Below are 27098 nucleotides of genomic sequence, written 5' to 3' on the forward strand. Positions count from 1 at the left end.
AGGTTTCTTCTTTAATCTATATCCTTCCCGTCATCTACACTGACTTGAAGTGGATTTAATAGGTGCCATCAATAAGGGATCATAGCTTTCACCTGGATTCAACTGGTCAGTCTGTCATGGAAAGAGCAGTTGTTCCTAATGTTTTGTGTACTCCGGTATAGTTCAATGAGCAATACAGGCAGTTTGAAGGTTTCATAGTGCTTCTGAGCATACCTCTGTGTTCTGCAGACGTGTATGACCCATCTTTAATCGGAGACAAGGGCAAGTGGTACGCCCACCAGCTGCAGCCAGTGTTCTACCGTGTGTATGACGGCAGCTCCCGGCTGGCCGAGGCCATGAGTGGACCCCTAGAAGATGAGGCCAACGACTCGGACCCCACAGACGACAGGTAAAAAAAAAACAAGACCTCCACGGTTGGAAGGTATAATGTTTTTTTTTGATACTACTGTGATAATATAATTGACAAAATGTTAAATTAACGATTTTTTTTCAGTGCCAGGTACTGTCAATGTGGAAAACATGTTAGTGCGCCATTTAGCTGCGTAAAAAAAAAACTAGATCTGAAAGGAGGTCCTTTCCAGTGTTTGATCTGTGTACGTGTGCATCGTTTGTGTGTTTGTGTGTGTGCAAGTGCGGCCGACGGAGACAGTGCAGAAGAAGCAGCATGGTAGGCTATAGAATCTTGATAGACAACACATTAGCCACTAGATGGCGAACTCTAAACATTAACTAGTAGATTTGCCAGTTGGCTCAATAGTTAGCTTACTGGTCTTGCTAGAAATGATGTATGAGTTGAGGTTAATTTTAGTCTGAGAAAGGTTTAGTTAGCGTTTTTCATTTAGTCTTCTGTAGGTGTCACCAGGATGGGGTCCGGGGTAATGCTACTCTGTTTTGTCTCCGTGGCAGTGACAGTGAGGCTGGCTACGATGACTCCAGTTCTTCCTACTCGTCACTTGGAGACTTGGTGAGCGAAATGATCAAATGTGACATCCAAGGGGACACGCCAAGTAAGTATCTGTGCCATTTCACCAAGGCTGCATTTACCCAGGAAACCCAATTCTATTATTTTACCCAATTATTGGCAAAAGACCATTATAGTGAAAAAAATATCAGATTTGGGCTGCCTGTGTAATTGCAGCCCAAGAACCACCTAGCTTACACATACTTATTGTTATGACAAAAAAACGGTAAATTCCACTGATTTATAATAACCGACAATTGTTTCCATCTTGAAAAATGGCAACCTAAAATGACCAATTCCTTTCAGAAACCGTCACTAGCTAAACATTTTGTTTTGTGACCCTTTTGCCATCAACACTAACTAATATCTGTCTTTTGGTGTCGTAGACCTGGATCCCCCTACCCACGCTGCACTTGGAGACGCCAGCGAAGTGGAGTTCCAGGACTTCCAGGAGTTCAAGGGAGGAGACGGTCCCCTCCCCCAAGAGAAGGCACTGCCCGAGGGGGGCGACGGAGCTCCTGAACCTCCTGATGGACAAGCCCTCCGCTCGAGCTCCAGCACAACCGCTAGCTCCAGCCCCAGCACAATCATCCAGGGAGTCAACAATGTCAGTGAACCCCTCAATTTACACCTGTATAAAATGATGCAGTTAACACAATATGTGTTTTTAGAAACTGACATTTTTGGCAACTTATGTTTGTATTTGAGAACATGAGAACCTAATGGCTATAATTAAATCTTTGCTTGAGTTTTTTCTTCTTCCTTCTCATGAAGTGGCAATCTCGTTTATTGAATATCATCCATTAATGTCCATTGATTGATGTTCATTGTGTCCAGGAGCAGGCAGAACCAGTGGAAATGGAAGCATTGGCCAGTACAGCTCTACAGAACCCTGTCCCGGGATTGGGCGCTCCGCCTTTCTCCAGACCTCCCCCAGACGCTGCCCCGGTGGGACCAGCCAATAAGAAGGGAGAGTACGACAACCCCTACTTTGAGCCTCAGTATGGCTTCCCCGCTGAGGAGGACCCTGAGGCAGAAGACCAAGAGGAGACGTACACGCCCCGGTTCAACCAGAACCTCAATGGCAACAAGTACGTTACAACACACCTACGTTACAACACTCCTACGCCATAACGATGTACACACAAACAAGCATCATAAGCCACACATTCTGAAAACATAGTTTAAAAAAAAAAACCTGAAGTATACATCTCTTAAACACACTCACTCAATTAAGTCTCCGCTTCTGAATTCTGCGTCTGTGATATGCCTCTGGTGTAGCAGTCGAAAAACTAAGCTAACAGAGCGTGACAGACCTCTAACAGACCCAGACCTCCAACACTTGTTCTGCTCCACAGAGCCCAACGCCCCCTGAGGCCCAGCAGCCTAAAGCTGCCCGGAGAGTCGGACGGAGAGGGCGACTCCCGCAACAGTTCTCCAAACTCCACCATCTCCAACAACAGCAGCGATGGCTTTGGGGGCCTCATGTCCTTTGCCAGTGAGTCTCCTTAACCAGGGTCAATTTCAGTTGTATGATAGTCACAGATCTGAAAGGGCTGGATAGGTGACGGTTAGACTTTGTCCTCCAAAGCGGAGTTTTTTTGCCCTTCTGCTCGTCTATCTTGTCCTATGGGATCTTTGGACACTGAAGGGGGAATGGGTAAGGGTTACCCAGCGGGCAATACTGGTTGCTGGTCTTCTCAACCAGGAAGACAACCAGAAATGTATAGTTTACAACCAGAAATTAACAATATTTGCCTGCTAGGTTGGGATTGAAATGGAACTTGACGATGGGCTGCAAATCATCACGGGTAATACTATAGGATGGTGAAACATGGTTAAATGTTGGTTGCTTTGATAGACTTCATCAGCGACGCTCTCTCTTTCACTGCAGGTAATCTGTACAAGAACCACGGTTCCAGCTTCAGCCTCTCCAACCTGTCTGTACCCAACAAGGGGGGTCTGAGGGAGAAGGCCGCTGGGGCTGGGCCCTTCCCCAATCTCAAAGGTACAGTACTAATGCAGCCCTTTGCCCTGTTTTGTCCTCCTTTCACGTTATCGTCACTCCTCCTTCATCTCTCTTTCTATCTCTGACTTTTATCCATCTCATCTCCTTCTCCATTTCACTCTCTGTGGCTGTATTCCCCTCCTATCTGTTTTCTGTACAGTTTTTGTGTCCTACAGCCGATTGCGGTCAGGTTTGTCAGTTGAATGCAGTAGAGGCAGGCTGTCTACTAAAAACAATGCCCTTTCAAAGTTCAAAGGGTTGTCCATACAGCTCTTGCAGTGGTTACAAAGTGTAAAGGTTTTTGTTTTGTCATGGGCATTAAAAATAACATTTGGAGTGCTTTATACACCGTATCGTATCTGCTATTTATCTTGATAAGACACATTGAGCATAAGCTACAGTAAACTTAATCATTTAAAGTAACTGTCCAGTGTTTCCGGATTTCTTAGAAATTTGACCAATAATTAATTACAATATGAGTGAAATAGTTTTAATTAAAAAAAATGTAAAACATTTTATTAAGTATGTTTAAAAGCAGCTTTTCTTTGTTTGAATTATGTGGGCATACCCCAACAACAGAATGGTGTCTTGGTATACAAGTCATTAAAACCAGTGTAGACCGCTGATTGGCCAGTTCAATGAGCCAACATGATGTCATGTTCTATGAGGAAATAACAGGCATTTTTTAAAACTGACTTTGAGGTTGGGGTTTTTTCCCCTCCAATTTATGCTTTGGCCACAAATACAAGTATGGGATGAGTTAACAACATGATTCGGGTACGGGTTAACAGAATATTACTTTTCAAAGTAAGATTTTCACTGGACAGTTAGGCCTACTTTAACCTGGTGTGGAGAAGGAAGGAGAGAAGATGACATAACAATGTGTAACTCTGACTGACATGTTGAACTTCTTTAACATCAGCATATTTCTTCCTCAGAGGCTGTTGCTTTGTTTGCACTATGTAAAGTTAGTATTGACAGTATGTCAAGTAAGCATTCAGTGCTCATGCTGAGATGTCTGGCATACCAGTTTAGGCTACACAGTATTGGCATTTATGCAACTTCACCATGTAAATGTCTATTTTTATTTCCTTTTGCCTTTTCCCCTCTAATTATTTTAATTGACAAAAATATAGAATATTTTAATTTTGACATAGAGGAGGAAATTGAGGAAGGTTTGTAGAAATCTTTATTTGGATATTTTTTTTTTTTTTTTTGAATGAATAGACTTTCATTCTAAATTTGTATTTGTCTGTCTGTGGACTGTCATGTTGATGTAAGTTAGGCAATAGGTGGATATTGAGGACCCCATTTTCAATGTTCCCAATCCCACATGGTTGCCTGATTTGTTATGGGAACATTTGTGTGAGAACATAAGAAATGCATGTGTTAAACTCAATAACCTCACGCTGTGTGAGACAGCTGCCATAGCAACAACATTTGTTTCTTTTTTCCTTTTGATGGTGATTTTGTTTTGTCTTGACTGTTCAGATGACAGCCCGGCTAGTACCCCGGGTAGCCCGGGTCCAGACAGTCCGGGTATGTTATTGTCTGGTGTGGTAGTTTGTTTTGCCCTACAACTAGCTCCATCTTTGACCCTTATTTGATCCTACCTGAGTCCATATTACTCAGGTTGCATACTAGGAGATATACCTGTATTTTCATTCATGTATATCCATATCCTTCCCTCTGTTTCCTTGTTATTCCTCTCTGTTTGGTGGGAGTCTGATGCGCTATGATGCACACATTTATAGACGACAGATCTCTTAATTTGCATACATATTTTATGTGGCATTTTCACATTTAGTGTTTTTTTCTCTTGGTTTCCCAGCAGGGTTGGGCTCAAGTCCGTTTTCAATTCCACTTAATGTTTGAGGATGAATTGACATTCAGTTCCTGAATGTCAAATTACCCATTGCTTTCGATGAGGATTTTTCATTTCATCGATTTGAAGTACAATTGATTACCCAAGTGGACTGGAATTGAAATGAAACTGACACCTGATCTCCTTGCTCTGTGCGGTCTGTTACCTTGCTCGCTCGCTTGTTCGGTGGCTCTCCATCGTTCTTGTGTGTTCTCCGTCTGAGGTCTCTGTGGTCCGAGAGCCCATAAACTCGCTCTCTTCTGGACGTAGACACTTAAAATTGGCAAATGCTTTCTCCCACCCCTAGATGGTCTAAAAAGATATAGTGGTCCTAACAATCACCACATGTAGGATTGGTCATGAAATTTAATGGCTATAACCTTTTGAGATGAAGTCCCAACATTTCTTTGTAAGAAATGTCCTTCCCCCTTCCTTGGTCTCCCTCGTTCTTTCTTTTTCTCGTTTTTATTTTCTGCACTCTGTGCTCTCTGTCAATGTGTTGCTGTGCATGTGTGTTGTGGGTTGATGTTCAGACTGGTTCGGTCTGGGCCCGTGTCCCTCTCTGTCCCTCTTTCCACTTCTCTGCACTAATTCTGGGTTTTGTGTCCAGTATTTGGACTAAATTCTCTAATGGAGATAATTACAGAGGCCGGTCCGGTGAGTGGAGAAGGTGGGTTCCGCCCTTTAAAACTGCGTGGGCTGCATGCTTCTCCTAGCCAGTCAACTACATCTCCCAGCATCCTCCTCGCTCACCCTCTCACTCCTGTCACCTGACGTGCACCATCGAGAGATCATTCATCGTCATACATCGAGTCTGTCCTGTTGTCTTTCACCATCCATAGTGACTGTTCCCCCAATCACTAACCTTTGCCGAGTCACTCCACCCATCCACACGTCTTTGCGTTAGTTTGAGTTGGGCCCTCACGATCTTAGCTTGTTAGAAGCTGTGCATCCCATATTGACAATTGTGAAGATGATGCCATTCATTATTTTATTGTTTGTGCCAATCTAAGTCTCTGCATTCCACAGTATTGTATGGGACCTGACAAGATGTTGATTCGAGTTGGTCAACATCAGCTTTCCCATTATTCTTCAAGCCAAGCAAGAAGCTATATTTGCTTGTTTGGCCACCTCTTTGGTCTCACACATACACACCTAGACCTCCCATCACCTTGCCAGTGGAGGCAGGCCTTAGCCAATCAAAACTGCTACCCTGTAGGTAAGGCATGACATCATTCTTCCAGTGCTGGCAGTTAGTTTTAAACACTGTTTCATTGTTAATTGAATTAAGGAGTGCGGTCTCACAGCACCAAGAGTGCTGTTCTGTCTTACTTCCTAAACTCATAGTCACCGGTTTTGATTGGAGTTGTCATTGGACACTTAGCTGGCTTTGCGGTTACTGAGCATCTGTACCAGTACCACAGTGATCAAATGGAATGGAATTGTTTGAAGTGCTTTGATGCATGTTGTACGACTTATGGACAATGCTTCGGAAAATGTGGGGCAAAATGGCTTCGTTGTCAGGTGAGGTCTTTGGTAACATGCGGTGATAGAGCCTACAATCATGCCTATGTAATGCCATGGTAAAATTGGATATACCGGTAACAGCCGTTGTCTGTTTATGACAAGGACCCAATGCTTATTTGGTGGATGTATTTATTTGTATCCTCACATTCAAGGCATTACCTTTAGCTTAAATGTTCAAAGTGTCAAACAGGCTACCCACGGGGCAAAAACTGGTTGAATCAACGTTGTTTCCACGTCATAAAAAAAGGTGATGCTGAATCACTGTGGAAAACTGATTGGATTTGCAAAAAGTCATCAACGTCAGGGAATACATTTTTTTGTTGGTGTTGATTCTCTTTAGTTGACAACTCAACCAAATGTAAATCAAAAATAGACGTTGAACTGAGGTCTGTCCAGTGGGTAAGCTATGTAGGCGCAACAATATTCTAATCAGTTTGATAATAATATTGTTCACAGGCCAAATCTCTGCAGGGGATCCACCATACTGTTGTATGCCATGGCACTGTGTGTTCATGTGTCTGTCAAACTGTACAAGGTGACTAACAGTATGAACACTACAGTGTGGAGCGTTCCGTTAGCCATGTGTGTGTGATTGTCGACCCATCTGTATTTTTTTGTTCTTTTTCTGCATGACACACAACTTGTCTTGTTGCCATGCAGATCCCGCTCCAATCTGATCTCGCCTCTGTTCTCTGCCAATGTGTGATGCCCAAACACAGCGCCATATTGACTCCTTCTGTGTGGTGTCCCAGTTGATCTGTCCCTCACCTTTTAGTGTCTGAATATGAAACCTGTAGCTCAGCTAGTCATTAGTTAGTGTCCCCGCCACTGAAAATGTATGTGTGTGAGTGTGTCCTTTCATGTATGCAGGATGTGTCCCATCTTTGTCTGTTAGCCTTTGATGTGGTTTTCTAATTAGTACATTGTAGACTGTGATTTAGGGGCTTTGTAGTGAAGTGTATAAGCTCCTCCTGTATCAAGTCGGCTAGTATTTCTGTTTGTATGTCCCCGACTTGTCGTTGGTTATGGTTTTGTGTTTTCCATGGTATTTACTATGTTCTATATGACTCCTGCAGGAGGCGCCCGCGGTCCCCCCAGGGCGCTTGTTGACCAGAAGTCGTCGGTCATTAAGCACAGTCCCACGGTCAAGAGAGAGTCCCCTTCGCCCCAGGGTCGTGCCAACAACACCAGGTAACAGACCTCTATGAGACTGTATTACCAGGACTTTGCTGTCATGGCATTCTTTGACAACTCATGCTGACTGCCATATTTGAATTAGTTTACCACCTTCATGGCATAATGTCTTCATGGTATCCTGTTGGCCATCAAAAAACAAAAGCTGGTTGTCATAAACTTTCTTGCCAATATAATGTCAAATGACAGACCTGGATAGGTGATAGACAACCCTTCTCCTAAAGAGGATTGATATAACTTAAGAGTGATGTATACAACAAAGGGGAGTGTGATCTGAGTGACTGAACCAGAGCTGGGTCTTTCCCAGTGAGAACCAGCAGTTCCTGAAGGAGGTGGTGCAGAGCGTGCTGGAGGGCCAAGGCGTGGGCTGGCTCAACATGAAGAAGGTACGCCGCCTGCTGGAGAACGAGCAGCTGCGCGTCTTCGTGCTGAGCAAGCTGAACCGTGCCGTCCAGTCCGAGGAGGATGTCAGGCAGGAGGTCATCCGTGATGTGGTGAGTGTAGAAAGGAATTGTGCAAGAGAGGGGGAGAGAAGATGTAATTGTGTTTTTAACCTTGATTTTGAATTAAAGCTGAATAACACCTTTCAATTAAACCGTGCGTGTGTGTTCTACTCTTCAGGAGATTGGCAGGAAGGTTTACAAGGGCATGTTAGACATACTGAAGTGCACCGTTTCTAGTCTGGAACACTCGTACACCAATGCCGGGCTTGGAGGCATGGCCAGCGTCTTCGTTCTGCTGGAAATCGCACGCACCCACTACCAAACCAAGGGTAACGTTCAGAAAACCTATAGTCAACTGAAAGTGTCAACATTTTCTCTCAAAGGACACATTTAATCAGCATGTCATGCCCCCTCCCAAACGATGACTTAACTATTTCCTCTGGAAAAAATGAAAGTTACTGATGCTTTATTCTTGTTTGAAACCAAAGAAGTGCTTAACAGCGTTTCATACACTCCACTTAAAGGCAACGTAAGTAGTGGATAGGAAAAGGAGTGCAATCTGGATCATTTCTGGTTCCAGACTTTTTTGTCTTTTTCTTTTATCAACTCATCTGAAAAGTAAAGCAATATGTTTTTACAGCAGTAAGTTCAGGTTTAATCTCTGAGTCAGTACCGCCGAAGCATAATTTTTAGGTGACCTTTGCAGTTTAATTAAGCATTCACTGAGCAAATTACAACTAGGGATGTGACAAACGCTTTAAAAAAAAAAACATTTAATAAAAATTCAACTCAAATTCACAATGCATCTTTGCTACTGCCAGCAACGGGTTGGGTCTCGGTGCATCCCTTTTAGATGGGAAGCATTGCACATCTACTGCCATTACTGTACCTCAATTCCACCTTGCAAAGTTTACATTTCCTTCCTCACGTAACTTCTTAAAATATTGCAATACAGGACTTCGCTGCTTGCCTTTCTCTGCCATTTTACCAACTGTTAACGACGATGACGTACTGTTGGAGCATCGACTCCAAAATAATTGATTCTTCGACTCCTTGCATGTCGACTCCCATTTCTAAGTGCTAAGATTGGATTCTGCTAGGAATCACTCCTAAAATTTGGATTTTTTTTGGAACGGAAGAAATTGATTAGTTGCTGTACTTACGAGAATACACTCACATATTTCATAGCTAGCTAGCAAGGGACAGAGGGAGGGGAGGGGCACAGTACAGGCATGTCGGTCACCAGGCAGGCAGACAGAACCGTGCACTAGGCCTACCTATCGGCAATCAGAAGCTGCATCTCGCAATATCTTGGCCTACAATGTCTCGCAACTTCAGTAAAGCAGGGCCTATCATAAATGAATAAACTAGAATATTCTACACGCAACAGACTGGAGACTGAACACATGTAATCATTAGTCTAAATAGTTGCAAAACATTTTGCATTTTCTTAGGGATCAAATCCCGTTAACGGGATCGATTTGACAACATCCGGTGACATGGCAGAGCGCCAAATTTGAATTAAATTATTAGAAATATTTTACTTTCATACAATTTACTTTCAAGTGCAATACACCAAATTAAAGCTTTATTTCTTGTTAATCCAGCCACCGTGTCAGATTTCAAAAAGGCTTTACAGTGAAAGCAAACCATGCTATTATCTGAGGACAGCACCCCATCAAACAAACACATGACAATCATATTTCAACCCGCCAGGCGTGACAAAAAACTCAGAAATAACGATATAATTCATGCCTTACCTTTGAAGAGCTTCTTCTGTTGGCACTCCAATATGTCCCATAAACATCACAAATGGTCCTTTTGTTCGATAAATTCCATCGTTATATCTCCAAAATGTTCATTTATTTGGCGCGTTTGATTCAGAAAAACACTGGTTCCTACTCGCCCGACATTATCTAATAAGTTACCTGTAAACTTTGTCCAAACATTTCAAACAACTTTCCTAATCCAACTTTATGTATTTTTTAACGTAAATAATCAATCAAATTTAAGACGGGATAAACTGCGTTTAATAGCGAATAAAATGAAAGTGGGGCGAGCTTCAGGTCGCGCGCCCAACCACAACAGTACACTTGGCTATCCACCCAGATAGGAAATGGCTACTTCTTCATTACTCAAAGGAAAAACATCAACCAATTTCTAAAGACTGTTGACATCTAGTGGAAGCAATAGGAACTGCAACCAAGTGCCTTAGAAATCTGGATCCACATAGAAAACCCATTGAAACACTGTCACCTCTACAACAACAAAATCCTGTATGGTTTGTCCTCTGGGTTTCGCCTGCCAAATAAGTTCTGTTATACTCACAGACATTATTCAAACACTTTCAGAAACGGTTTCAGAGTGTTTTCTATCCAAATATACTAATAATATGCATATCCTAGCTTCTGGGCCTGAGTAGCAGGCAGTTTACTTTGGGCACACTTTTCATCCAGACGTGAAAATACCGCCCCCTAGCCTAGAGATGTTAAACAAGTTTCTATTGGACAAATGCAAGTAGCTCCCTACCTTTTTTGTTCCATTTTAAGAAACGTTTTGCAGTATGGGCATAATGAATACGCCACAGGCATCCAGAAAAAAATGTGTGCATAGACTGGTTGGTTGTTTAGCAACAATGGAGATGCATGCGCAACTATGGGGCAAAACAGACTGGGTTGGCTTAGATTGTTAACATGTAAACTATATTTCGTCTCCAATGTTTATTGAAAACAAACACATTTGCACAATGAGCACTTTTTGTCTCTCAAATACATCTTTACAGTTGTTGATTAGCTAGCTTGTGAATTATTGCCATATTAGCATTGACATGAAATCAGTCAAATTACCTCAGAACAAGACCTGGTATCAAGAACAAGATGAAACTAGCTGAAATGTGTCACTTACGATTCCCCACATGGCAGTTTCTTGTCAGTGTTGGTAGCCATCTGGCCATCCAGAATCACAACTCACAGACTTCTGCCCAGCTTATGTATGCACATCATTTTCTTAATGTTAAAGATCCTAATTTTGTTTTAGCGCTTGAACGTTCACACCCCTACAAAACAACCGTCTATTCTAACCTTCAAACATCCTACTGCAGCTCTACACTGTTTCTTTATTCTCTCGCTACTATCTCTTTCCCTTCTTCCCTATTCTTCTCCCTTTTCCCCCCTTGGTGGCCCCAGTAGACCCAGAGAAGCACAAGAGGAGCCCCAGTGACACTGCAAGCAGCCCGGGCAGCAAGGACAGCCCGGCTGCCCGCATGGAGGGCACCAGGCCCCCGGTGCTCCTCCTCGTTCCCCGTCTCCAACTGCCGCACCCCACCTCGGGGGGAAAAGACACCCACCACTTTGACACCCGGAGTCTGAACGAGGAGAATTTTATTGCCTCCATTGGTGTGTAGTCCACCCCATCCCCCCTTGCATGCGCTCTGAGAGCACCCCTTGCCCCCCTGCTCACCAGTCTAAACCCTACCCCTTGACCCACCTCTCTCCAACCAGGCAACAAGGGGAGTGCTTTCCCCTTAGAAAAAGGGCCCCTTATGATATTCCATCCACTTTGACCCACACCACTGATGTGCGCCCAATGGGTCAGCATTTAAAGCTGTAAAACTCTGAAATATATTTGGAACATAAATACACTATGCTGGTTTGCCGTAATATTTGTACACAGGTTGCATATTTGCACATCATGCAACTCCAACCAAATTTGACAAATAACCACATTTGAATTCCAGATCTGGCCTTGGATAATATGTTGCTATGTGTGTGAGATTGGAACAGCTTTGAGCGGTGTAGGCGTGTGTGAAATATTGCATTGAGTCTCCCCGGCCTGGATGTGTTATGTGTTCCTCCCACCCTCTGAATGTTGAGTGCCCCTGTTTGCCACCTCGTGGAGTCCTCCTTTGTTTGCCTCCTAGCACCTTGACTGTGCATGTCTTTCGTTTTCTGTTGTCTTCTCGAAACTCCAAATCTGCAGTACCGTGCTGAGTCTGACCACCTGTCTCTGCCTTTACTGCAGGTTTCTTTAAAGCGTGCCGTACAAGTAGAAGTTCTCTCAGCTCTAGCATGGAGGGTGGAGCGTCACTCCCCAGTAAACAGGCCCAAGGAAGAGACAAATGTCATGCTCACCGTTAGCAAGCCAAAGTTGGCATTTAGTTTAGTGATAGGGCTAATTTAACACTGACCATCGTGGAAAAGGAGTGAAGCATTGCTTCTCCTTTCGACCACCATTCTACTATCTCAAATGTTGCTTTGGGTCTGTATACAGGGGACAGATTCACCCAACTCCCTCAATCTCCCTACCTACCAACCTACCCTCACTTCACCAGCCCCTTTTCTCTCTTTGGGAAGATGCAGCTTCAATTCTACAGAATGTCTTTTTGAGACTTGCACCCCTGCTTCTGCAACAGCTCCATTCAACCTGCTGGCTAGCCGGCCGGCCACTCCGTCCCCATTCCATGCCCTTCACCAAGCCCTGCTGCCTCTGTCACACTGGTTCTGGAGAGCCACACACTGCTAGCCAATAAGTTAACGCCTCGGTCACAGAACATTTTCAAGGAACCCCAGAATTCTCCCTTGTGTGGTTCTCCAGGACCATGGTCTAGGAGTGTTGGGTGTGTTGTAATGTTACACCTCAGTAGCAGTAACTGGCAATGGATCAAACTCTGCATACAGATAATTATGTCATAGTGTTCCATATTGCCAAGCTGAAATGTGACTACTCTCAGACATTACAAAACATCCTCAATTGTTAAATTAACATATTTTTTTAATGCTTAATTTTGTTTTATGTTATGGTTTATCTAATGCTCATCCTCCATACCTGCCTACTCAACCAGCTCTCTGACACTCTCTCTGTCTTTCTCTCCTTGCTTGCAATGCATCTTGGGTAGAATTGTGGAGCAGGCACCATGAAAAGGATAAGCAAAAAGCTATGGAAAAACAACAGAGTAAGATATTTTTCACACACAAAAACAGACTGGGGTATTGCACAACTGCCAGCTCTTAACATTTCCACGCCCTTTTGTCCACCTTTTCCCAACCTACCTATGTTGATTAGTCACAAATGATTTAAATAGTTAATGTAGGTGATCATGTTGACATGGATAATGATTCTAGGACTTTAGGTCCATAATCTTGATTTGAAGTGTGTACGTAACGTTTTGTAAATTTGGGGTGAATCATGTCTTGATATCAGTGGAATAACTGAGTTACGCTTGCATACCTCAAATCAGGAGTCATAATATAGGGAGTTCCTCTTTCTTTCCATAGAGCTACTCTGTCATATGTTTGCCAACAACTTTTTCCATTCCTATTCACTTCAAATGTAGTCTGTCAGACCCATACCTAATCCCAAACATTCCCTTTTTTCCTGGGCTCTTGAGGTTCTATCAAAGTTAAGTCAGTTGTGGCATTTTAATTTAGCAAATGTGCTTTTCTGGAAAATCACTACATAGCAAGAAGTTAAATTGTACAAAAAAAAACATAACTGAGCCATGAATGAATACACAATAGTTTGTTAGAGTACAAACATCTCTTGCAGGTTTGTTGGCTGCATGACCACATGTATCACAGAAGTCAAGTCATGGTTACATTTGCATTGAACATTTGTACATTTGCACCATTGTAATTGACTGTACTTTCTTCCAATGTAAAGGTTTGATATCCTGGACTCTTCAAAATGTACAGATTGCAGGCCAGCATTTGTTTAATTGTAGTAACATTTTCCTAGAGGTGCATTATGTGAGCCATAACAAGGTGTTTCTGCAACAACTGACTGGTATATTAACAACAGCGCTGTTGGTCAATGCTTGTCTAAAAGCAAACTTGTGCAGAAAATGGTCTCCTATTTTGACTGTCCCTCAGTTTGTCTGCATGCCTAACTGCCTGAGTCTGTATGTATTTTTGTAACTTTGACCTCTTTTAAATTGGTATCTGCCTTTGTCAATCACAGTTTGATGTACATCTATCAATATTCCTACTGATTTTGCACTCTCCACTTGCCTCTGAATAGTCACATGCTTGGTCTATTGAAATCTGACAGCTGGGTCATGTTCATTAGGGCACACAACAATGTTTTGCAACAGAAAACAAATGAGATATGATCTCTCCGTTTTGAGCCATTTTCTTCTGTTTTGGCCTACTGAACATGACTGATTTATTATACATTTCTTTGCTTCCTGAATATAAAAAAAACAACAGCTGTTGTAACTGTTGTTCATTGAATTCCACAACAAAAAAGAAAGGCAAGATCCTCTGGCTAAATGAAGTGTCCCTATTGTAGGGCCAGTATTTCCGGTCAATCCCAAAGTGATGGTATTAGAGGTCAGACACACCAATAGCGTTTGCTGGCCGAGAGTACCTTGCACCTCTGAACATAATTTGCGAACCGAGTGCGCACAAATTTTACATGGAGAATCGTGTGAAAAGTGTCGTCATTCAAATCGGAAGACGAACGCTAAATCCACATTCAGTGTGATGTGTGCAAGCCTTTCAATAGCAGTTAGGTCACCAGCCCCCTCCCCCACTTCTCTGCCAGTTGCCAATCATGTGACACTCCATACGGGGGCAGTGTGGAAGTGCGCATGGCACCCGTGCTGACAACAACATGTATCCTGCAGGAGCGGAGGGGGCTAAGAAACAGCACCCTGAGCTGACTGACACAGAGGAGAAGAAGTCCCAGATCAGTGCTGACAGTGGCCTTAGTGTTACCTCTGGATCCCAGGTCTGTTCTTTCCACAGCCAGCTCTTGTAACTAAGTGAAGAATGCACACGTTGAATCTGACACTTGTTTCACGCCAGTTGTCCGCCAACTCTGGTGCTTGTCTGCTGGTTCTCATTCTTTTCAAAATGTCAGACCATTTTCCTGTCAAAATGTAACGAGTACTTTTGGGTGTCAGGGAAAATGTATGGAGTAAAAAGTACATTATTTTCTTTACGAATGTAGTGAAGTAAAAGTTGCCATATATATAAATAGTAAAGTACAGATACCCAAAAAAACAACTTAAGTAGTACTTTACACCACTGTCTGTCTGCTCACCTCTCTTTCTCGGTCTTGCTTTGCAGAAGAGTGACACAGAGTCTGTGACCGGCACTGAACCGCCAGTCCTTACCAGAAGCACCAGCCAGGACTCAGAGGCCAGCACAGTGGTAGGGCGCGGCCAACACAGAGAAACAATCTCAACCCAATCCTTAGCCCCTCTCAACCTTACCTCAGTGAGACTCATCACAAGGCCCGCTTATCCCAAAGCGCAATTTTTATCCTTAGTCTTACAAGGTTTACACTCAAGGTTCTGCAGACTGATTTAAGCTCAAGCCATACATCCCCAGTAACACTTATCCCAAACCAGGTTGCTTCCCAATCTTACTAAATTCCGAGCTTGATTCATTTCTAGTCTTTGCTAACTTTAGTCCTACTCATCTCTTGTCTTGCTTTGTCTCAGCCTGGCACAATGGCTGTTGTCAAAACCGTACGTGTCATACTAATCTACCTCTTCCCCAGTGTTTCTTAGCCTTAGTGTAACTCAGTGATCCTCAAAAAAAACCTGTAGTACTGCAGCTCTCCAAGAGCAGGGTTGAGGAGTACTGATCTAACTCTTGTCTCTTTTAGCCTTAGTCAGTGTGAGTTCTCTGTGTCTCAGTATGCCTGATATTCACTCGTCTCCTGACACTTTGACCCCTGACCCCTCCAGATAAGTAACAGCTCAGGGGAGACGCTGGGAGCTGACAGTGACTTGAGTAGCACCGCTGGGGAGGGCTTGGGTGGCAGGCATGCCCCCCATCTCAACCTCTCCAGGGGAACACTGTCCGACAGCGAGGTTGAGACCAACCCGGCCACCAGCTCAGTGTTTGTGAGTGGAAAGTCCTTCCTGGCTGATCACACTGCTTGATTCACCAGTTAATATTAGTGCAACTGTTTTGTTTTTTTGCGTGTTTTTGTGCAAATGCATTCGCTGCGGAACATGAAGTCTACCTGTGGATGCCAATCTTGTATATGCAGGAAAATCTTGAAAGTCTTTGGCAAGATGAATTTATCCCATGATTTATGTTTTGTGGTGTTTTCCCAGGGTAAGACCCAAAAGATGAAGCCTGGTGTGAAGGAGGCGAAGGCTAAACTTGTGCCTGTCGTGGCTAAGGGGCCTCCCACCCAGCCCTTGGAAGACATCAGCATGAGGATTTACCTATGTGATGGCCTGCTGGGTACGTTCCAGATGACTGATGTTTTAGAAAGGCTGTGGTTTAACATCTATTCCAGTGCCTTCTTTAGTCTCCCTCTGTTCAACTTTGTGGTAAAAAGTTACAGTAAATATCTTGTAGCCTCAGCGAGATGTTGCATGCACAAAGTAAACAATATCAGGTCAATCTCTGCAACATCGAAGAACGTTGAAGCGCGAGGCTAAACATCTCTGCTGGCTTGCATCGTGCTCATCTCACACCTGCGGTGCTGCTCGTTGTAATGTCATCTTGCTGAGTGAATCCTTCCTATAAGGCAAAACACACACACATACATACATACATACATACATACAGTGGGGCAAAAATGTATTTCGTCAGCCACCAATTGTGCAGGTTCTCCCACTTAAAAAGATGAGAGAGGCCTGTAATTTTCATCATAGGTACACTTCAACTATGACAGACAAAATGAGGAGAAGAAAAAATCCAGAAAATCACATTGTAGGATTTTTTATGAATTTATTTGCAAATTATGGTGGAATATAAGTATTTGGTCAATAACAAACGTTTATCTCAATACTTTGTTATATACCCTTTGTTGGCAATGACAGAGGTCAAACATTTTCTTTAAGTCTTCACAAGGTTTTCACACACTGTTGCTGGTATTTTGGCCCATTCCTCCATGCAGATCTCCTCTAGAGCAGTGATGTTTTGGGGCTGTTGCTGGGCAACACGGACTTTCAACTCCCTCCAAAGATTTTCTATGGGGTTGAGATCTGGAGACTGGCTAGGCCACTCCAGGACCTTGAAATGCTTCTTACGAAGCCACTCCTTCGTTGCCCGGGCAGTGTGTTTGGGATCATTGTCATGCTGAAAGACCCAGCCACGTTTCATCTTCAATGCCCTTGCTGATGGAAGGAGGTTTTCACTCACAATCTCACGATACATGGCCCCATTCATTCTTTCCTTTACACAGATCAGTCGTCCTGGTCCCTTTGCAGAAAAACAGCCCCAAAGCATGATGTTTCCACCCCCATGCTTCACAGTAGGTATGGTGCTCTTTGGATGCAACTCAGCATTCTTTGTCCTCCAAACACGACGAGTTGAGTTTTTACCAAGAAGTTCTATTTTGGTTTCATCTGACCATATGACATTCTCCCAATCTTCTTCTGGATCATCTAAATGCTCTCTAGCAAACTTCAGACGGGCCTGGACATGTACTGGCTTAAGCAGGGGGACACGTCTGGCACTGCAGGATTTGAGTCCCTGGCGGCGTAGTTTGTTACTGATGGTAGGCTTTGTTACGTTGGTCCCAGCTCTCTGCAGGTCATTCACTAGGTCCCCCCGTGTGGTTCTGGGATTTTTGCTCACTGTTCTTGTGATCATTTTGATACCACGAGGTGAGATCTTGCGTAGAGCCCCAGATCGAGGGAGATTATCAGTGGTCTTGTATGTCTTCCATTTCCTAATAATTGCTCCCACAGTTGATTTCTTCAAACCAAGCTGCTTACCTATTGCAGATTCAGTCTTCCCAGCCTGGTGCAGGTCTACAATTTTGTTTCTGGTGTACTTTGACAGCTCTTTGGTCTTGGCCATAGTGGAGTTTGGGAGTGTGACTGTTTGAGGTTGTGGACAGGTGTCTTTTATACTGATAACAAGTTCAAACAGGTGCCATTAATACAGGTAACGAGTGGAGGACAGAGGAGCCTCTTAAAGAAGAAGTTACAGGTCTGTGAGAGTCAGAAATCTTGCTTGTTTGTAGGTGACCCAATACTTGTTTTCCACCATAAATTCATTAAAAATCCTACAATGTGATTTTCTGGATTTTTTTTCTTCTTATTTTGTCTGTCATAGTTGAAGTGTACCTATGATGAAAATTACAGGCCTCTCTCATCTTTTTAAGTGGGAGAACTTGCACAATTGGTGGCTGACTAAATACTTTTTGCCCCACTGTACTTGAACTCTGTGAAGCATTTATTTGGGCTGTAGTTTCTGAGGCTGGTAACTCTAAGGAATTTATCCTCTGCAGCAGAGATAACTCTGGGTCTTCCTTTCCTGTGGCGGTCCTCATGAGATCCAGTTTCATCATAGCGCTTGATGGTTTTTGAGACTGCACTTGAAGAAACGCTCAAAGTTCTTGACATTTTTTCGGATTGACTGACCTTCATGTCTTAAAGTAATGATTGTTGTTTCTCTTTGCTGATTTGAGCTGTTCTTGCCATAATATGGACTTGGTATTTTATCAAATAGGGCTATCTTCTGTATACCACCCATACCTTGTCACAACAGAACTAATTTGGCTCAAACGTATTAAGAAGGAAATAAATTCCACAAATTAACTTATAACAAGACACGCCTGTTAATTGAAATGAATTCCAGGTGACTACCTCATGAAGCTGGTTGAGAGAATGCCAAGAGTGTGCAAAGCTGTCATCAAGGCAACGGGTGGCTACTTTGAAGAATCTCAAATTTAAAATATATTTTGATTTGTTTAACACTTTTGGTTACTACATGATTCCATATGTGTTATTTCATAGTTTTCATGTCTTATCCTACAATATAGAAAATAGTAAAAATAAAGAAAAACCCTTGAATGAGTAGGTGTGTCCAAACCTTTTGAGTGGTACTGCATATCAATCTGATACGTCTAAATCTTTCTCACTATTTGACTAACACTGCATGAACTGTACTATAAAGTGTGAAGGTAGGTCTGGAGTGAATGAGGTTGGGTATATTTATTTGTGCTTCCACCCCTTTCTCTCTCTTCGCTTGGTTTGTCATTAACCCACTCAGCTCTGAGCTTAACCCTCTTTGCTCTGCTGCTCCTCTTCCTCCCTACTGCGTGTCCCGGAAACACCTTGCAGGGCGCGACAAGAGCTCCATGTGGGACCAGCTGGAGGATGCTGCCATGGAAACGTTCTCTCTGAGTAGGGCTGACCTCTTTCACCTTTTTGACCTTCTATGTTTGTGCTTGGATGAGATGCCCACCTGTATCGTCTGGTGCTTTGATGTGCTGCTTTGATCTTTACCGCCACTGGGTTTCCCATCACACTGAGTGGTTGGTGTTGTAAACAATGCAGCAGGGCTCCTATGGACAAGTAAACAGGAGATGATGTCTCTTGGTTGACAAAACATTTTCAACAATCACCTGGTCTGGTGTGTGTGTTCGTATGGGTGCGTGTTCGTTTGTGTGGGTGTTTATGTGTGTGCAGTTATGTAAGGTCCTGTGGGATCATGTGTATGTTAATGCACGTCTACTGGTGAGTGTGGGGCGACATGTACAGTAGTTGTCAGTGTGAAGGTGATTTTGACCTGTGGATGATTTTGTAGACTAGTTTTGTGTTTTTTTGTGTGCCCTTGTGATTGTGGTCATGATGTGTTTTTGTGTAAGTGTGTGTCCTTTTGGATACAGATAAGCAGTGAGTGTTGTATTTATGTAGGTAAGGAGCGCTCTACACTGTGGGACCAGGTTCAGTTCTGGGAGGATGCTTACTTGGATGCTGTCATGTTGGAGAGGGAGGGGATGGGTATGGACCAGGGACCTCAAGAGATGATTGACAGGTACAGGTTGCCTATTAGAGTGGATCTGTATTTTTGAAATGACAGCCATCCTTGTATAGCTGTGTTTCCTGTTTAGAGGCTGATGGTTACCACTGTTTCCACAGATACCTGTCACTCGGGGACCACGACCGTAAGCGCCTGGAGGACGATGAGGACAGGCTGCTAGCTACTCTACTGCACAATATGATTGCCTACATGCTAATGGTTAAGGTGGGTCTATCACACACAATGTTTCACTCCGTAACCCCCATATGTCAACTGTAGCAACTACGAATGTTCAGATAAGTAGTCATCGCATATCTTCCGACGTCTCTTGCTAAGTTTGCCTGTACGTCCTTCTCTGTCTGGCCAGGTGAACAAGAATGACATCAGGAAGAAGGTGAGGCGTCTGATGGGGAAGTCCCACATCGGCCTTAGCCACAGCCAGGAGATCAACGAGTGTCTAGACAAACTGGCTAATTTGGTAAGAAAGAACCAATGATTCTCTTCAATAAAATAGGAGCCACTAAGGCAGTCAACTGTTCTACCAAGTGGCATAAAGATTCAATGTTTTATGTGGTCCTTCGAGCCAGATCCTTTTATGCAACACATGTTTTTAGTGTGTGTGAGAATATCAGTGTTGCTGATATTTGTTTAACCCTCTAGAGTCTAAGCCCTGTCTAAGCCGGGGATGAAACATTTGATTTGGCCATTATTGCTTTTAGCCCATAGAAAAGCGTTGAATAACAGATTCAATACATGGAACAACAATACCCCCCCAAAGAAATTCCCCCCAAAGGAAATTCTGTCCTATTTAAGAAAGATCAGGAAATGTATTATTTTTTATTTATTATTTATTTATTTATTTGGTTATTTATTTATTTTTTGCATGTATTGCAGGCACCCCTTATTCAAGGCAATTAACAATCTCCATATATACTTCCATTGATTAAAAAAAACTGATACCGGGGACCTTCAGATGAGTCTTGAGGCCTTGTGGGCATCCTAGAGCAAAACAACCAACATGAACATGTTTGTGAGAGACACGCCTTTCCACAGAGAGGGGTCATATTACTGTGTAGCCCAAACTGTTTGGAGGCTACAGAGAGAAGTTGTCAGAAGGGGATGTATCAACTTCGTAGAGCAAAACGGAGAACACCATCGGGTTCATGAGTCATAATAGTTTTATAGGCCAAACCATTCAGATGCTACAGATGTTTTTCTGAGAAGACTGATTTTCTGGATATCTCATGGTCCGACAAACACTGTTCTTCTAATTCTGCCACCTTTCACCACAGATGTGGAAGGGCGATCTCGGCGGATGCGGTGGACTGAGACGCAGCCCATGCAAAAAAGAAAACAACAACATATCTCTAGCTTAAACAGATTAACATAATAAATAAATCCCCATCAAAATTAATTAGATTTCCACGGGGCTGCAGAAATTGTAGGAGAAGGGTAAAAAGTCTTGTTCACTCACATTTCAGAATGGTCGCGAGCTGTCCATCAGACCTAGCGGAAGCCGTCACATCAAGAAGCAGACCTTCGTGGTGCATGCTGGGACTGATACCACGGGGGACATCTTCTTCATGGAGGTATGAGAAAGACACTTTCAGCATTCACTTTCCTGGCCCTTTCTTGTACATGCAGTTGGCCTTGTTCATGTTTTTTTTTATTGTGCCCCCAGAGATGGCCCGACGAGTATCTGAATAGATCGAATTTACAAATCATCGTCAAGAACTGTCAAAACTCTGCAATTTGTAGTTTCAGTAGATCTAGCGTTTAGCTCTACAGTGGATATCAAATAATTGCATCCTTTGCCTCTGTCCATCTCCCCCATTCAGGTGTGTGATGACTGTATAGTCCTGCGCAGCAACATCGGCACAGTGTATGAGCGCTGGTGGTACGAGAAGCTCATCAACATGACCTACTGCCCCAAGACCAAGGTCCTGTGTCTGTGGAGACGCAATGGCCAGGAGACCCAACTCAACAAGTTCTACACCAAGAAGGTGAGCCCCTACCGTTAGCGCTTCGAGTACTGAAATGCAACTAGCAATTATGAACACCTTTGATATCCGTGTTAGTGGAACCTGTGATTAAGGTGACTGTAAATTGTGACTTTCGTGTCAGTCTTTGTACAGCCATTTTTTGTATTCCATAATCTGAAATTCAATTGTTTTGTTGTCTAGTGTCGCGAATTGTATTACTGTGTGAAGGACAGCATGGAAAGAGCTGCTGCCCGACAGCAGAGCATTAAACCAGGTATGTGGGTGTGCACGTTGGCTGGAGTCTCTTTCTTTGAGGCACCACCAATGTATTCTTGCCCTGCGTTTTGAAAATGGATGGCCCTAGGGCAGTGGTATTCAAAGTCTAGGTCGGGACCTAGAGGAATTACAGTGGGGACACCAAAATATATTTAAAAGTAATGAAGAGTACAGATTAATGTATGAGACTATACAATATACAAACGTTTTTGAGAAAGATCATTTGAAAAATGAATTATTGAGTAAATGTATTTATTGGTTTCTTTTCATTTTGATAAGAGAGATGAAAATGTCATGAAATAAAGGTTATTTGTTCGTGTAAAAATGGAAATGTGCCGATTTTTACGGTTGTCATTACATTTGGCCCAAAAAAATGGGGTCCGCGATGAAGAAGTTTGTATACCGCTACACTAGGGGCTAATAACAGTTAGTAATAGTTCATTAGTCTATGGAAAAGTAGAACTTTGGGATGTAGGAATAACTCTGAGTGAAGGTGAGCTCTACCCTACTGCTTTATCGTCCAATAAATTCTATAACCATTTGAGTCAATCAGCTCAGTAGGCCAAGTAAAGACTTTTCTGTCTGTCATCACTAACACTTTTCAAAAGAGATGTACAGCGGAATGGATAGGGGAGGGATCCTTTGGTTTAAGCGATCTGCCCCTCTCTCCATAGGTCCAGAGCTGGGTGGAGAGTTCCCTGTGCAGGACATGAAGACTGGCGAGGGAGGACTGCTGCAAGTCACCCTGGAAGGCATCAACCTCAAATTCATGCACAGCCAGGTAGGAGGCCTGTATTACCACATACACACGCACACGCAAAACCATTTAACCTCCTTCCAACCACTGCAATTCTTCTCCTCGTTTTCTGTTTTCTTTCTCTCTCTCACACACACACACACACACACACACACACACACAACAGTGGCTCACTTCCTCTAAGGTCCCTTTAAAAAAAAGAGAGAATAGAAGGCATTTATCTTTGACATTGATATATGTTTATAGCCTACTGAATTGAGTGAAAAAGCAGAGTACCAGTCACTGTTTTGATCAGGACCTTAGAGGAATAACTCATTTTTGTGCTTTGTCTTTCTATGATTTAAAATATGTTATAATTTATTTGTGCAGTCACTAAGATGTATGTTTCAAGATGAAAACACATATCCACTTAAACATTTCTGTTAAAGGCCTCCCGAGTGGCGCAGCGGTCTAAGGCATTGCATCGCAGTGCTAGAGGCGTCACTACAGATCCGGGATCAATCCCGGGCTGTGTCGCAGCCGGCTGCGACCGGGAGAATCATGAGACGGCGCACAATTGGCCCAGTGTCGTCCAGGTTAGGGGAGAGTTTGGCATGCACACGGACTTCAGGTCCCCAGCTGTACACTGTTTCCCCCGGCTGACTTCCGGGTTAAGCGAGCAGTGTGTCAAGAAGCAGTGCGGCTTGGCAGGCCGTGTTTCGGTGGACGCGTGGCTCTCGACTTTCGCCTCTCACGAGTCCGTATGGGAGTTGCAGCGATGGGACAAGACTGTAACTACCAATTGGATATCATGAAATTGGGAAGAAAAAAGGGGTACTTTTTAATTTATTTATATATATATATATATAATCATAATTGGACATTTAAAAAAAAGATATATATATATATAAATACAAAAATATTCTGTTCATGCTTAGCATTCTTAGTTGTGGTGCCCAAACCTTGTCGTTTGTGGGGGAAGGAGAGTGTTCTGTTTGTGTAAGAGCGATTTGTGCATCAGAGGTAAAACGGATGACCTTGTGCAAAGACTTTTCATTAATAATTGCCATTTTATTTTACCGTTCTTTTAAAGTTTTGTCCCCTTGACCTGCATATTAAAGTTAGATGAAAAATACCTCAAGTATTCACAACTTTTGGGGTTGGGGCAATTCCATTTCCTGAATCAACTTGAGGAAGAATCTAATTGACCTCAGTCCACAAGTAGATATTTTTGGACCCAAAGGAAATGCTTGGATCTGAAATAACAATTATACAATTGCTCCGCCAATGATTGAGGGTCATAGGAGTGGCACTCATTTAATATAACCATAGTGAAGAAACACACTGGACATATCACACTGTAGGATTGGAGCAAAAACGCATTGAATCAACACATGGGAATGCCTACTCATAAAGTAATACTCTATTGTAGTAGAATAGAAAACAATGTTTTTGACCACTACGTTCTTTATGAAAGGTCCTAGCTCTTTGAACTGCCTTCTTGATTTCTTTAGATCACACAGTGCACCTAATTGAAAGGAATTAAGGCTAGACATTGCAGTGGCCAATCGGGAGTGTATTTGATTGTGCCTCCTTTTTGAAGCAACACCTAACAGGTTAGAGCACATTGCTATGGTTGAAGAACAGTTACATCATCATCATCATCATATCGAATTGAACAAGGGTACAACAGTCAATGTTGTAATACCCTTTCCCTACTACAGACACTTAACCTAATTTACCTTTTAGGAACAACACATACATGCTGCTTGGAAAATTCAAACCACCTCTTTTTTTCCCACCGTCAGCTCTGCAGGAGCTCATGCACCAGTAGTAGATGTCATATTCATAGACATCATTCATGCAATAAAACATTTTTTTTTTAAACAAACACTTAACGGTCTTGTTTTAAATAACTTTTTCATATAATAGTTCATGCCCAACCCATTACGTTTTGCCAGTGCAGGCCCACCCAAGCTTCCAGTGACAGACGGGTCACCGTAGGGTTAAATACGCGGGCATGTTACAGAGGGGTGAGGTTGTTATAGGTGGCAGCCTGTTGTGTTGGGGAAGCGATGTGGCTGACTGCCCTCTTGTACCTGTACTACTGAGCTGTTGGTGCCAGCCCTCGTTGCTGGAGGATGGGGCATGGAGGGCATTGGGGGCGGGACTGGGTTCCCAGCTGTCAAAACTGGTTGAAATTATGTAATTACAACCAGAGTATTGGTTTTGGTAAACTGGTAGTAATTATGTCATTTTCTGGGTTAGGCCCAGGAACCAACCCCAAAAAAAGTCCAGCTGTTTAAAGTATAGACTAGACCATCTTTCAGTAGTTATTTTCCCACCTTTCGTAGTTTAGCACTTGTGCCAGGTATATTAGCATTGATAGCTGTTAATACGTCAAGTCCCGTCCATTAGGTTGATAGTGCAGCGCCCTCTTTGAGCGACGTCCAGTGTTTGTGCTCTTTTGTCCGATAATAATCCAAACCGTTTCTCTTCCATGCTCTCTCCCCCTGCAAGGAGCGGAAGGTACACAACCTCTGCCGTGTTTGCTTGTTAGCGGTTATGACTTTTGGGGGGGGGTCTTTTTCCCCTCAATTTCTTTAGCTGTGTGTGGTCAACTTTATTTTATGTGTCCTCATCTCTGTTTTCATATGGAATTTCCATGTATGCTAAGCATTACATGGGCCACAGTGCATTTGCATCAGTAGGGAAAACGGAAATGAATTAGCAGTCGCCATTGCTTCACTGTTGACAACAAATGGCCACAATAGCTTTGCTGATGCACACTTTATCTAAGGCACTATAGTGTGAACAAATTACCATATTATAGTTTCATTCAGCAAGTAATCATTAATAGCACTCACTTCATCATAAACCTTCCCACAATGCATTTCTACTCACCTAACCCCAGCCCATGTAAGCATTCAAACATGGAAACTTCTGTTCTGTGCTGTCCTGTTTCATTTTGGTAGCGTTTTAAAAGCTTGCATATACCATCTTTTGTATTTCTTTCCCTTTTAGTATTGACTAGATGATAATTTAACGTTGTTCATTTTCTCTCTGAAATGTTTCATTTCAGCATGTTGTCATTGAGTTACTAATGTTCTGTCTTGTTGTTTTTTTTTGTTTTTTTTGTTTTAGGTTTTCATAGAGCTGAATCACATTAAAAAGTGCAATACTGTGAAGGGAGTCTTTGTCCTGGAGGAATTTGGTAATTACCACATCTATTGATTCTAGGTCTGTACTCGACACGGCAGTAACTCAGCTTCACGACAGACGAAAACGCTGACGCACAGAGTTAGCAACTGTAACGACTCGGGGTTCAGTGGATTCACAACAGCTCTTGCTTACCTCAGGGCAAATATAGTCAGTGCTAGAGTTAGCTAGTTTCATTTGTCAATTTGAGAAGTCCAGCCCTCACAAATATGAATGTTTGCTTATTTTCATATTTATTGCTGATTATAAAACAAGACAAAACAGCCCTATTTGTGAGGTTTGTCTTTATTTGCTGTGTTTTTAGTTTTTAACCATAAGGTCTTTGGAGTCAGGCCTGCTGTGTTAAGATGGAAGACTTGATGCACCGCTTGTTTCTGCATCAGATTTTTGTAAGGATCAAATGTTGGAAGTTAGAGCTTTAGGGTAGGAAATCGTTTTAGGGTTCACTCGACCAAGTAAGATGCTATGTGCATGAGAGGGAAATTCATCAAAGCCCAGAACAGAGGGAAGCGGAGCCACAGATCGTATTTGAACTGTTTTAAATGCTCATTAAGAATAAAGGACACATACGTTAATGATGTTCTCAGTTGAAGCTGAATTGTCTCGCTCGATCTTCAGGATAGAAGGATGCTAACTTGTTGGATATGGCCACATTTGGGTTGCATTGAATAGGCACAAAAAAACAAAAAATCAGAAAGAAAAGGAAATTGTACTTTCTTAGGCACGTTCAGGTAGGATCTCAGCCATTTTCAAAACGTTTTCTCTCAATGGTGCCTACTAAATCTGACTGGGGATTCCTTTCCTGAGACCAGGGCTAGTATTTAGATCATTTTTCCTTCAAGATGTGTACAGTAGATGGTTTATCGTGTCTTTTTTACACTGCCATATTTGAAACAGACAACCAGTGACCAATGAGATTGTTAGGAGAGGCCTAGATCTGTGAGGTTATAGCCCCCATTAATATCAGCGCTGGACTGGGTTACTGCCGTGTCTCTGTGCTGCTTTTGTAATACGTCACCCTCATCCTTGCCGCTATGAAAACCTTCATTCTCCAGCAGGTAAAGTGCTGTCACCTTTCTCTTCTCCTTTCCTCACTTAAGAGCATTCCTCCTCTCCGCTCCCGCCTTCTCTCATGCCCCTCCTTCTTTATGCAGAATCCCCCTCGTTC

General features: G+C 42.9%; 1 protein-coding gene across 30 annotated transcripts in view; it reads left to right on the plus strand.

Moving 5' to 3' along the window:
- LOC112263487 (MAP kinase-activating death domain protein) overlaps positions 1-27098 on the plus strand; it is an 84267-nt gene that overhangs the window by 48146 nt on the left and 9023 nt on the right. For 6 of the 30 annotated variants that reach the window (XR_006084705.1, XR_002955500.2, XM_024439780.2 and 3 more), the window contains 27 exons: positions 229-388; positions 632-667; positions 907-1007; positions 1348-1568; positions 1799-2052; positions 2320-2459; positions 2856-2969; positions 5444-5503; positions 7437-7551; positions 7862-8048; positions 8176-8326; positions 11183-11392; positions 12892-12948; positions 14620-14723; positions 15065-15148; positions 15691-15849; positions 16066-16198; positions 19036-19098; positions 19612-19732; positions 19837-19942; positions 20085-20195; positions 21199-21306; positions 21556-21720; positions 21901-21973; positions 22650-22756; positions 25232-25240; positions 25856-25925. Coding sequence is in view for 28 of the 30 variants with exons in the window: in XM_024439780.2 (XP_024295548.1) it covers positions 229-388; positions 632-667; positions 907-1007; positions 1348-1568; positions 1799-2052; positions 2320-2459; positions 2856-2969; positions 5444-5503; positions 7437-7551; positions 7862-8048; positions 8176-8326; positions 11183-11392; positions 12892-12948; positions 14620-14723; positions 15065-15148; positions 15691-15849; positions 16066-16198; positions 19036-19098; positions 19612-19732; positions 19837-19942; positions 20085-20195; positions 21199-21306; positions 21556-21720; positions 21901-21973; positions 22650-22756; positions 25232-25240; positions 25856-25925 (3219 nt within the window). In the remaining 2 variants the exon portion in view is untranslated. The remainder of the gene's footprint in view (positions 1-228; positions 389-631; positions 668-906; positions 1008-1347; positions 1569-1798; positions 2053-2319; positions 2460-2855; positions 2970-5443; positions 5504-7436; positions 7552-7861; positions 8049-8175; positions 8327-11182; positions 11393-12891; positions 12949-14619; positions 14724-15064; positions 15149-15690; positions 15850-16065; positions 16199-19035; positions 19099-19611; positions 19733-19836; positions 19943-20084; positions 20196-21198; positions 21307-21555; positions 21721-21900; positions 21974-22649; positions 22757-25231; positions 25241-25855; positions 25926-27098) is intronic. The other 24 variants (XM_024439786.2, XM_024439795.2, XM_024439782.2 and 21 more) reach the window with 23 other exon arrangements.

The sequence above is a fragment of the Oncorhynchus tshawytscha genome, linkage group LG12, assembly GCF_018296145.1.
Source record: "Oncorhynchus tshawytscha isolate Ot180627B linkage group LG12, Otsh_v2.0, whole genome shotgun sequence".
NCBI lineage: Eukaryota > Metazoa > Chordata > Actinopteri > Salmoniformes > Salmonidae > Oncorhynchus > Oncorhynchus tshawytscha.